At 36.7% G+C, this 12826-nt stretch overlaps 1 protein-coding gene across 2 annotated transcripts in view; it reads right to left on the bottom strand.

Annotated features, from left to right (window-relative positions):
* Positions 1–6957: 6957 nt before the first annotated feature.
* Positions 6958–12826, bottom strand: part of mor (SWI/SNF- related protein mor) — a 52199-nt gene continuing 46330 nt past the window's right edge. For both annotated transcript variants that reach the window (XM_069817896.1, XM_069817897.1), the window contains exons 13-14: positions 9979–10074; positions 6958–8063 (exon numbers count right to left, since the gene is read on the bottom strand). In XM_069817896.1, coding sequence (XP_069673997.1) covers positions 7170–8063; positions 9979–10074 — 990 coding nt within the window. In that variant the 3' untranslated portion in view covers positions 6958–7169. The remainder of the gene's footprint in view (positions 8064–9978; positions 10075–12826) is intronic.

The following is a 12826-nucleotide window of genomic DNA, read 5'->3' as shown; positions in this document are numbered from 1 at the left end:
TACAGAGAGGATCATATCTTGATCTCGTGGCTTTGTTGACGAACCAGGTTAATATGGGGAAAAAAAAAAAACATACAATCGACTTTCAAGAAACGCCATCATTTCCTTACATTTACTGGACCCATAGGGAAGTCCATCATTTATACCAGTAGTGTAGCGTGACTTCTGAAGGAAGGGAAACAAATATGTATTTGCTATTACCGGTTCACTATTATTATTATTATTATTATTATTATTATTATTATTATTATTATTATTATTAATTCATTTCATTCATAGTTTTCTGTCCAAAGGCAGGTCCTTCACTGCATAATCCAGCATTCTCCAATCTTTCCTACTTTCTGCCCATGATCCATACATCTTAATGTCGTCTATCATCTGGTATCTTCTTCTGCCCCGAATGTAGCTAAATGAAAGGTTTGATACACCAAGGGAAGGAATAACCTAGTTTCAATGCCAAGACCAGTACAAAAGAGGAGTACAGTTTTCGCCAGCATATAAAAAAGCTTGCTTACTAATCCAGTGTTTATTGTATAGGCCTACATTAGTTTAACAATAGGTCAAGCGTGTGTATAAAAGGCTACACACTGTGTCCCTTAACCTTTGGAATACTCCCATTACTAATCCATTTCAGTATATCCAAAAATTATGTTACAATACAGGGTTGGTTAAAACGTACTGTTTGCAGTAGTTGGCAATTGTGCAAAGTGTGTAGAAATTCGTAGTAACACAAAAGTTTTTTTTTTTTTTTAAGGGAATGCTCTACATTAATTTCATTCCATAAGTTTATTGCACTCTTCGTCCTGATTCAAATTACATAAGCACGAGGTATCATAGCTTTGTATTCCGGTCATTAACAAAACAAAAGCAATTTGACAATCACGTATACATTTTTAGCTATTTCATGAAAATATCTTTGAAAAAGTACATTGCAATACTATGTTAGGTAGGTCATGATGTTTCCATGGCAACAAAATAATTGTTTTCATCACCACCTGCTTGAACGCTAATACTGCCTTCTCAAGACTATTCTAACAATGCTTTCCTTGAAATGGTGGTGGCAGCACCAAATATACTATGTCTATCCATAGGTCTGCTCCAAACTATATATATAAAAAAAAAGTTCTATATATTTTGTGCCAGTATGACATACTGAATTGTGTTAGCAATAATAAGTATCAGAAACTTGTGTCAGAAACTCTTGTGGATAAATTCGTGAAATCTCTACTTACAAGTATACTGTTTTCGCGGTAAGAAAAATCCTAATGTAAACATAAGCACGTTGCTGTCATACACGTGATTGGCTCCCAGTCAAAACACTCACATGACGCAGGAAAATATAGTTCGTATTTAGAAACCATAATCTTGTATTATTTGAAAATAAAAAATTGAATTCTAGTTGTTAAATACGATGAAACATTGAACTTCACTCATATGTAAAATGCTATGTAAAAGAAAAGCTACTTTTATATTTTGTTACGTACTATGAACGCGGATGAATACCAAGGTAGTCTGTTCTTGTAACAAGCTGGAGTCACTTGAGCTCATAGTTGTTCACGTGAGCACGCAGTACTGAAGTATGGCTTCTGTACCCTCAACTGCCCATTGTGAAGACATAAGACTTAAAAATAATTTAATTGCAGTAATTATAAAGTAAATGTCTCCTAAGCAAACGAATGCATAGTAGTGAGGTTAGGCTTACTTGAAGAGTAACAGGAGATGTTTAACATGAAACAGAATGTACAACAGTAGGCGGGAACACATACTGAGAATCTATGGTGCCAAACAGTGGCCAATGAAGACTCATTTCAGTCATGTGCTATTGTTTACATTAGGATTTTTCTTACAGCGAAAAGATTATAGACCTCTCCAGTTCGCCTGTACGTTTTCAGAATGAAACATATACTGACACATAGTATGCATTGGTAGAGTTTATTGATATACCTTTTAGCTGCTAATGGTCATGGGAAATGGAGGTACCATTCGAAGTGTGAACTTCAAAGACATATATATATATATATATATATATATATATATATGAACTATCTGCTGATTTATCAGTCTTAATGGCCAAAAATGCAGCAGTGGGCAAAGTGCAAGTCGCTGGTATTCATAAAGTGATCAAAACAATGTTGCAGTGCACCATGAGCACCTGATAGAGGAAGAACCTCCACAAATGTCGCAAAAGTTAACTCCTGGTATGTGAAAAGAGTACTGCTTTGGCACTTCAAACCATTCAATGGGATCATTAATGTATCCTGATTTATAAAATGCATATCGAGTAATGTCTTTGAATCACGGTAACTGAAATTGATTTTATAGAAATGAATGCAGTGACAATGGTATCCCTGTCATGAAATTTTGAATGAAAATGGTCCTCCTTGATAGCATAATCAGGTAAAGTCCTCCAATATGTTTCGTACTGTCTGAAAAAAAATACATTTAAAGGTTGAATTATATCAATAGTTGTCTAAATGTTGTTGTTGTTGTCTTCTAATGACAGGCGTTTGACAATAAAATCATTTGACCTCTTGCACTCCAATATTTTTCAAAGATATTGTCATGGTCAGCCACTGAAGTACAGATTTTGAGGTGTTCCGAATCCATTTCTTGGTTTGAGTTGCACAATGGGCAGTTAGGGGACTGATATATTCCAATTCTATGCAGATGCTTGGCCAAACAGTCATGGCCTGTTGTCAATCTAAATGCAGCTACAGACAATTTGTGTGGTAAATCGGGAATCAACTGTGGATTATAATGCAGAGAGTTCCATCTTTTCCCTAAAGATTGTGTTATCAAATTTAAGTAGATTTAAGTATGTAGATTTAATGTACAGTAATTCCACCACCACTGTCAAAAACAGGCAAATCAGGTTGTGTATCATTCTTAGACCATCCCTTTGAATTCTGCTGTACTTTGGCTCCAGTTGATCTCTGATTCTGCATTTCCTCTTCATTATCAATTAAAAAATAATAAGCCTGCTCTAAAATTGGGAAGAAAAAAAATTAATGTCATTTTTTTAAGTTATGAGACTAGCAAAACAAATAGTTGTATTTTTCAAAATAAATTTTCGAGGATAATGCATATCTGAACTAGGTCTACTGATCTGAACCCGATTCTACATTCCATTTTCATCTTCATTATCAATATCATCGCCTATTAAGAATACGCTTGTACTAGAATTCGGAAAAGAAATCTGCATGGCATTTTATTCATTAATTCATTTATTTATAAGACTATAAAAACAAATAGTTGTATTTTTCAAATGAAATTTTCGAGAAAAAAAATGTATACCTAAATTACTGATTTGATTCGTATTCTGCATTTCATCGCCATTTTCATCATTATCACTATCATAACTTATTAAAAAAAAAACAAGCCTTCATTGATTAAATGTTATGTTGTTTAACGACGCTCGCAATTGGGAAAAATGTACTCGGCATTTTTGTAATTTGTACAAGACTAGTAAAATGAAAGGTTTCATTTTTCAAATGAAATTTTCAATGGAAAAAATGCATTCCTGAACTACTCATATCATCTGAATCTTCTTGTGGCTCATAATCGTGGTCATCATCTGAGTAATCATTTTCAGATCCAGACGAACCCAAGAAAACATTAGATTTATTTGTACGGAAACACTCAGAACTTATTCCAGACATTTCATAACCTCTCTTCAATATCTTGAAGAGCATGGAGACAATGATGTGATGGTCGATTATAAAAATGATAAAAGTCGTTCTAATGTCGATGTGTCTAAAGAAAACACACTCTTGTGGATAGAAGGAAAACTAAATATAAGCTAAACATGAACGAAGAACGTGTTGGTTGCATTTTGCTCCATTACAGAACATCACAAATGTCGGAACATAATGTACACAGGCTTTGTTCAATGGGCAATTTTTTTAAAGATTGTAACAGACATGGTAGGTATGGGAAGCTTGTATTGTAAACAGAGCAGTCAGCATGAGTACCTATATACAACAGTAACTAAGTTAAGGGAGGGGCTAAGCTTTCTGAGAGAGACTGTTCCTGTCCCTGATAATCAAATAACAAACCAGGATATAAGAAGAAAGGATTTGTGATGATAATTCAATAGCACTGCGGGTATATGTTAATCAAAACCCACAGAAATTCATAAGGCATACTGCAAAAGAATCAAACTATATCCAAAAGTTCAGTGCTTCCAGTTTTGAAATAGCATAAATTACAACCAAACAAGTTGCATTTAATACAGGGTCTTACAAAGGAACATCTCTCAATGTTAAGAAAACTTCCAAACAATTTATACACCATTCGATAAAGTACCCTGAAAAATGGTGAAATCTCTAATGAAACAAGATTTTACAAAAATGGAGTAGTGAATCGCCATAATGCACAATACTAGGTAACAGAAAATTCCCATTGGGTGTGAGAAACCAATCAACAAGTGTAGGATACTAATGCTGTTGTTTTCTAATGCCAGGCATTTGACAAAGTCATTTGACCTCTTGCACTCCAATATTTTTCAAAGATATTGTCATGGCCAGCCACTGACGCACAGATTTTGAGGTGTTCTGAATCTATCTCTTGATTTGAGGATACTAATATATGGTGTGGGATTTTAGATGGATGATTATTAGGTCCATACATTTATCAAGGAACTTTAACAGCTGCCATATATCTACAGTTTCTTCAGAATTCTCTGTTGACTACTTGTCAGAAATATCTCTTAAAGACAAACTTCAAATATTTTTTCAGCAGGATGATACATCAGCACACAAAACAGCAGTTACCTGGACAAGGAATTATCATAAAGATGGACTGAAATCAATGAACCAATACGATGGCCACCATGCATCCACGCCTGTGGAGTAACGGTCAGCGCGTCTGGCTGCGAAAACAGGTGGCCCAGGTTCGAATCCCGGTCGGGGCAAGTTATCTGGTTGAGGTTTTTTCCGGGGTTTTCCCTCAACCCAATACGAGCAAATGCTGGGTAACTTTCGGTGCTGGACCCCGGACTCATTTCACCGGCATTATCAAATTCATATCATTCAGATGCTAAATAACCTAGATGTTGATACAGCGTCGTAAAATAACCCAATAAAAAAAAAAGCCACCATGCTCTCCAGAAATTATACTGTCAGGTTTCTTTTTATGGGGACAATTAACCCTTAGAAGCCGCAAGACTTATGCCATTATTGCACGCAAATGTCTGACTCTTAACCAGGGGTTCGTATACCTGCATAATCGAGTAAATTCGTGTTGGGTTCATTAGCTGAGCAGTTTAAGGCGCACAAGATATGTCCGGCTAGCATATCATGCCTAAGATCGCAGGTTTGCATCCCGGCCACTGCAGTCAATTGAACCTGTGGTAAAGGATGGGGAGGGCCCATGTAAAGCAATCGGTGTAATGGTACGCATGGACGCTGACGGGGTTTCAGTTGACTGCAGTTGAAATGATTTTGCTCCTTTTTAAGAAAAAGAAAAAAAAAATTACAAAAAAATTTGTTGTTTAATCAAGTGCAATGTCCTTAATGTTGTATAAGATTAAAGAATTTCAACGTATTTTATATATAACATATCACATCATGACCATAACACTAGCTGGTCAGTATAATGGATGCACGGCTTCTAAAGGTTAAAATCAGAGATCTACGATACAAAGCCAAAAAATGTAGAGAAACCGTAAAACAGGATTTTGAATGTATGCAGACATATTCCTTCCCAAGTACTTCATAATGTCATAACCTCATAAGAGTGCACGAAGGAAAGAATTTCGAAAAGTGTAATGCAGAAGAGAATATTAGTAGTACTGAAATTTGCCTTTCAAAGACGTTTTCATACACTAGCTAAATATATTTATCTTTTGAAGAGATGGAGAAGTTCAAATATCTTGGAGCAACAGTAACAAATATAAATGATACTCAGGAGGAAATTAAACACAGAATAAATATGGGAAATGCCTGTTATTATTTGGTTGAGAAGCTTTTATCAACCAGTCTGCCGTCAAAAAATCTGAAAGTTAGAATTTATAAAACAGTTATATTACCGGTTGTTCTTTATGGTTGTGAAACTTGGACTCTCACTTTGAGAGAGGAACATAGGTTAAGGGTGTTTGAGAATAAGGTGCTTAGGAAAATATTTGGGGCTAAGAGGGATAAGTTACAGGAGAATAGAGAAAGTTACACAACACAGAACTGCACTCATTGTATTCTTCACCTGACATAATAAGGAACATTAAATCCCGACGTTTGAGATGGGCAGGGCATGTAGCAAGTATGGGCGAATCCAGAAATGCATATAGTGTGTTAGTTGGGAGGCCGGAGGGAAAAAGATCTTTAGGGAGGCCGAGACGTAGATGGGAAGATAATATTAAAATGGATTTGACGGAGGTGGAATATGATGATAGAGAATGGATTAATCTTGCTCAGGATAGGGACCAATGGCGGGCTTATGTGAGGGCGGCAATGAATCTCAGGGTTCCTTAAAAGCCAGTAAGTAAGCTAAATATATACACATAAGCTTTAAATTGTTTTTGTTTTGTTAAGTCAATGACCTGAATATAAAGCTATGGTTATTCATGCTTATATCATTTGAATCAGGATGAAAAGTGCAACAAATTCATGGAAGGGAATATAGGGTGTCCCATTTAAGAAACATAACTTTGTGCTACTACGAATTTCTGCACACTTTAGTCGACCCTATAACATAAAAACAAAACGATTTTTAGATACATTAAAATATGCTTTTTATGTAAGTGTACCAATGGTAACAGGACATTCTGTATATCGTTTAAGAACAAAAGCATTGAAAAATTGGTAATACACATGGCTTTGCCGAACGTAGCTTGTTTGTAGCAGATATTTTGTTTGTACTAACTGCAAACACAACTTGATAAGCAGCATACAGCCTGAACCTTTTTATAACATGGCGATAACTATAACAGGTTATTGGAGGTAGATATCAATAAACAAGCCATTTCTTTTAATATATAGTTTACTTTCTTAAAATGCTATTATCAGTCTGTTGTAAAGAATCATAATGAGTACAACTTGCTCTCTTGTTTGCTACTAGTCTAGCTAAGAGCAAGACACAGACACATACACTTGATAAACTCAATAAAAAATCTGCCCTCTTACACTCTTACACTTATACGAAAACTTACTCTAGAAAAGTTTACCTCACTCTATTTAAGTGGGTTGTTGCGGTGACGGTTGTGCTGCCATTGGGGGGCCAGGAGATGGGGAACCCGCTGCTGAGGGGTGGAGTGGGGGCACAGCCGTTGCTCCCGAATGAGGAGGTCCTGACCCGGGCACTGCCTGGGGTGAAGGTGGAGTTGGAGTGGTGCTGGGTGTTACCGGACCCCCAGTCTGTTGCTCACCACCTGCCGTCGATACATTTCCAGATCCTGCTGCTCCACCACTCACTGACGAACCGCCCTGCTGTGAAGCTGAAGACTGCCATGTCCCTTGCTCTGCTGCAAGTCGCTGGTGCGCCTGTTGGCGTGCTCGGAACTCAGCTGCTTTCAGCTGCTCAAGGTGGAACTGCTGACGCTCTGTGATCAGCTGCTGGCGCTGGTACTCCAGACCCTCACGCTCACGCTCCATTGTCGTCTCCAGCTCCTCGAAGTGCCTCAGCTTGATCTCAAGCTTCTTCATCTGCGTCTCCACCAGCAGTGCCACTAGCGACTTGATCTTCCTTTCTTCCACAGCAGCCAAATGTTTTGCTTTCACTGCTGCTGCTGCTAGTGCAGCTGCGGCTGCAGCCTGTAACTGGGCATCTTTCACCAGTCGTTCCTGTTCTGTCTCACCCGTGCTCTCTGTCGTACTGGCTGCCTCTTCTGGCTTCTCCTCCTTCACAGCTGCTCCTTCCTCAGTTCCTGCAGCCTTCTCCTCTCCAGTTGGCTCCTTCGCAGGCTCTTTTTCTTCAGGTTTCTTATCCACATCCATTGGTTCAACTTTCTCTGCTTCTTTCTTCTCTCCTTCTGTTCCTGTACCCTTATCCTCACTCTCCTTCTCGCCTTCTTTCTTTTCCTTATCCATCGACTCTTCTTCTTTCTCAGGAACAGTCCCAGCAATTCCAGTCTGAAAGAAATAAAACTAAATATGAGACTTCATGGTTCCAAAGTGATTGTGTTCAGCAGGGCTGTGGAGTTGGAATCAGAGGCACTTCTGAATAGTTAAAACCAGAAACAATCCTGGATGAAATAAGAGTTACAAGAAATTCTGGGTGAAGACAAAAGCAATTCTGAGTGAGCCACCAGCGTAGCTCAGTTGGCTGAGGCACTTGCCTACCGATCTGGAGTTGCACTCATGAGTGGATTCAATTCCCACTTGGGCTGATTACCTGGTTGGGTTTTTTCCCCAAACCTAAGGCAAATTTGAGGTAATCTATGGTGAATTCTCCACCTCATCTCGCCAAAATATCATCTCGCTATCACCAATCCCATCAACGCTAAATTAAAAACGTATTAGTTATAAAATTCTGAGTGAAGTCACAGTCGTGCACTTCTGGTTGAAGATGCACTCAGAATTCTGGGTAAAGTTACGTCAGAAGCAATTCTGAGTGAAGTTGTAATCATAAGCAATTCTGGGTAAAGTCACTAGTCAGAAGCAATTCTGGGTAGAGTCACAGAAACAATTCTGAGTGAAGTCTCAGTCAGAAACAATTTTGTGTGAAGTCAGTCAGAAGCAATTCTAAGTGAAGTCATGGTCTGAAGCAATTCTGGGTAAAGCCACAGTCAAAAGCAATTCTGGGTGAAGTCATAGTCAAAAGCCATTCTGGATAAAGCCACAGCCAGAAGCAATTGAAGGGTTGACGGGAAGAACAATGCGAGTCCATAAAATGAAATTTTTTAGCTAGAGATGCCATCTATTGGATTATGTTGAGAACTAATAAAGGCTTACATGGTTATTACAAAATCTCCAGGTGCAATAAAAAAATTAAAAGTAAATGACATTACGCATACGAATTAAAGCAGAGTGTTTTAGAGTTTAAAATTCATTTTTCTCTAAAGTTTGTTATTTGGACCCTCGTCGTTCTTCCCGACAACCCTTCAATTATTCTGAGTGAAGTCACAGTCTGAAGTAATTCTGGGTGAAGTCACAGTCAAAAGCCATTCTGGGTAAAGTCACAGTCAGAAACAAATCTCGATAACGTCAGTCAGAAGCTAATCTCGATAAAGTCAGTCAGAAGCTAATCTCGATAAAGTCAGTCAAAAGCCATTCTGGGTAAAGTCACAGTTAGAAGCAATTATTCTGGGTGAAGTCACAGTATGAAGTAATTCTGGGTGAAGTCACAGTCAAAAGCAATTCTGGGTGAAGTCACAGTCTGAAGTAATTCTAGGTGAAGTCACAGTTAAAAGTAATTCTGGGTGAAGTCACAGTCTGAAGTAATTCTGGGTGAAGTCACAGTCAAAAGCAATTCTGGGTGAAGTCACAGTCTGAAGTAATTCTGGGTGAAGTCACAGTCAAAAGCAATTCTCGATAAAGTCACAGTCAGAAGCAAATTTCGATAAAGTCAGTCAGAAGCAAATCTCGATAAAATCAGTCAGAAGCAATTCTCAGTGAAGTCACAGGCAGAAACAATTATTCTGGGTGAAGTCACAGCCTGAAGTAATTTTGAGTGAAGTCACAGTCAGAAGCAATTCTGGCTGAAGACAGAAACAGTTCTAGGTGGAGTCGCATTCACAAACAACTGTGGGTGAAGTCACAGTCAGAAGCAATTCTCGATAAAGTCACAGTCAGTAGCAATTCTAGGTGAAGTCACAGTCAGAATAAATTCTGGGTGAAGTCAGAGTCGGAAGAAGTTCTGAGTGAAGTCAGAATCAGAAGAAATTATGGGTGAAGTTACAGTCAGAAGAAATTCTGGGTAAGTCACAGTCAGAACTATAACAGTAACTTCAAACTTTTGCTTCTTTAATACGAATTATTTCAACCACCAAGAAGCTTGCAAGAATATTAGACCAATCCATTATTTTCTACAAACTTTTCAACCTACCTGTGCAAGACCAGCTGCAGGATCAAACTTTCCATCAGCAGAAGATGCCTCTACACTTTTAAAGTGCGCGTCCATCATTGCTGCTGGTACTTCATCCTACAATTAAGACAACAAATTTCACATTAAAATGTCTAATCTTTCACTGCAACAAGACAAAGCAATTTCATCCTCAGATATATATAGTAATAGTAATTCTAATTAGCTCTAATTGAAATGTTCAATTAATGTCCCTCTTAAGCCATAGATCACTTACTTACTTACAAATGGCTTTTAAGGAACCTGGAGGTTCACTGCCGCCCTCATATAAGCCCGCCATTCTCCCTATCCTGAGCAAGATTAATCCAGTCCCTACCATCATATCCCAAAAGTTTTTTTTTTCCCCTCCGGCCTCCCAAGTAATGCTCTATATGCATTTCTGGATTTGCCCATATGATAGATACTTTTAAAAAATGTGAATGTAACTGTAATTTATTGTTTAATGTGCCTTTCTATTCAGAAATGATAAGGTGATAACTATAAATATTCATTTACTCTTTTACACTACATACTATAAGATAGTGATTGTAATTGTCTTTCTAAACTAGAAAGGCCATTCAGATAAAGCAAGATCATAACCATAATTCTTTATTTAATAAGTAAGAACTTTTGTGATTTATACTAGGAGGCAAGATATCAACTGAATTAATAAAATACCCCAATAATGTAGCCATTGGAAACCAACCATTCTGTATTTAATATATCTATCCTCATCCATTCCCTACACTACACTTACACATACACTCACGACATACCGGTAACTCTTCACACATACATATCACATATCATGTACAGCGTGGCCCACTGAAGTGGTGGGTCACACTGCTGGCATCTATCCACAATATGCAGAACCCGAATCACACAAGTGAAGTGGGTAGGCATTAGGCACACACACACTTTTACACTACGAAATTTATTCAGAGACTGTAACACAATAATTGTTATTGTATTTCTTTACTTAACATTCCTTTTAAAATGAGAAGTCTATTCAAAGATAGTAATACGATAATTATAAATGTTTATTTAAAGTCCCTTTTAAACTGCAAAGTCTATTTAAGGGGTTAGGTACAGCTTACAGCAGTAACATTTTTGGAAATATTCAACATTTTTTTCCTCCATTACTGTATCTTGTACAATAATGAAAATTGGTATGTGTAAAACACTGTCCTGCTTTATGAAAAAAAAATATTTTTACGATTTAAAAAAATTATTTATATATATTTTTTCAAAATTCATAATGGTGGTAGTTCACTGTGCAGTGATGAAGCGTTTCCCTCATAATTCATAAATTTGTTAACTTTTTCATGTTCTCTCTCTTTTATTTTATTGCTGAAACTCACGTTTACAATATCATGCTCTTTCAACTACATTCCTTAATAAATAATTTTTTTTTTATTATTTTTTTGTTAAAAGAAAGTACTGACATTTAACCATTTTTTAAAATGAATTTATTTTTTATCAGACAATATATCAAAGGTAGAGAAGTGATCTTGCATCATATTGTAGATCTGACAAGCATAAATACACACAAAAAATTTCATCGCAGATTGTTGGATAGTTTTTGAGTTATGTGGGAAGCTCTTCAGCACTGCACAGTGAACTGAATTTGGGGGGGGGGGGGGAGTAAATAATTTTTTTAAATTGTAAAAGTATTTTTTCATATAGCAGAAGGACATACTAAGTTTCACTGTTGTAATAGATACAGTAATGGAGGGAAAAAATATTGAATATTTCCAAAATTTTACTGCTGTAAGCTGTACCTAATCCCTTAAAGACACTAACATGATAATTTTGTAATTACAATTCTTTATTTAATGTCTCTTTTAAAATACGGTACTAAGTCTACTCAAAGACAGTAACATGATATTGTAACTGTAAGTCTTTATTTAACGATCATTTCAAATTACAGTCTTCACCTTACTCATAAATACTAAAGTATTCGAAAAGTAATGGCAACATAGTTTACTGCTTCACACTAAATTTATTTAGGTTACTTTTGACATTACATACTTCAAGTATAGTCTTTGATATGTCACCAATATGTTGTTAAATTCTTGAAAGACTTTGGACTCCATCTGCAGCAGCATACCTGGATATCTCTCTCACTGATTAATCTAAAGCTCTTAGGATGTCAACTCTTGATTGAAAGCGAATGCCAAAACTTCCACCCAACTTGCAATAGTTCAGTATGGTAGGATTTCTCTTCCACAGGCTTCTTGTAATGCCCTAAACCACTGTCTTGCAACTTGGATTTTTATGAAGCACCTTTGTTCGTACCTTTAGGAAAGGTGCGAATTAAGATTTCAAATGAGGGAGGATAGAATCCTAGATAGAAAATACCATACATAAAATTATTATTATTATCCTCATTCGATACGGCGCAACACTTGGTTGCACTGAGTTGCTTGTCTTGTATCATAATAATAATAATTATATCCATTAGCAGCCTTAACATAGGACATATAATTCCTAAGTTATTGATTGTTGTCAGCTTGTCGGTGATGATAATACATCAATATTATTTTTTTGCTTACTTTATACTGTAGTAAAGTATACTTGTATTAAAACAATTATATTCTGTGAGGAGGAGATAGAAGTTATCCCTGACAGGGATGTAAATATAAATATAATTTATGAGAGGAGAGATGACTTTCCAACAGGGGGAAAATCCCCCTCATCCCCCCATTAATTCACACCCTGCCTTTAGGGCTGTACTGTTTACTACAAATCAGAAACAGCCACTGTATTTACAAAATATGGCTACTTCCAGACTTTCAATATTGCAAATTTATGAAACAATCACTGCTCTATT

This window comes from Periplaneta americana, chromosome 2 (genome assembly GCF_040183065.1).
Source record: "Periplaneta americana isolate PAMFEO1 chromosome 2, P.americana_PAMFEO1_priV1, whole genome shotgun sequence".
Classification (NCBI taxonomy): domain Eukaryota; kingdom Metazoa; phylum Arthropoda; class Insecta; order Blattodea; family Blattidae; genus Periplaneta; species Periplaneta americana.
Note: the sequence above shows the minus strand (reverse complement) of the source record. Positions and strands in the feature narration are given on the sequence as shown.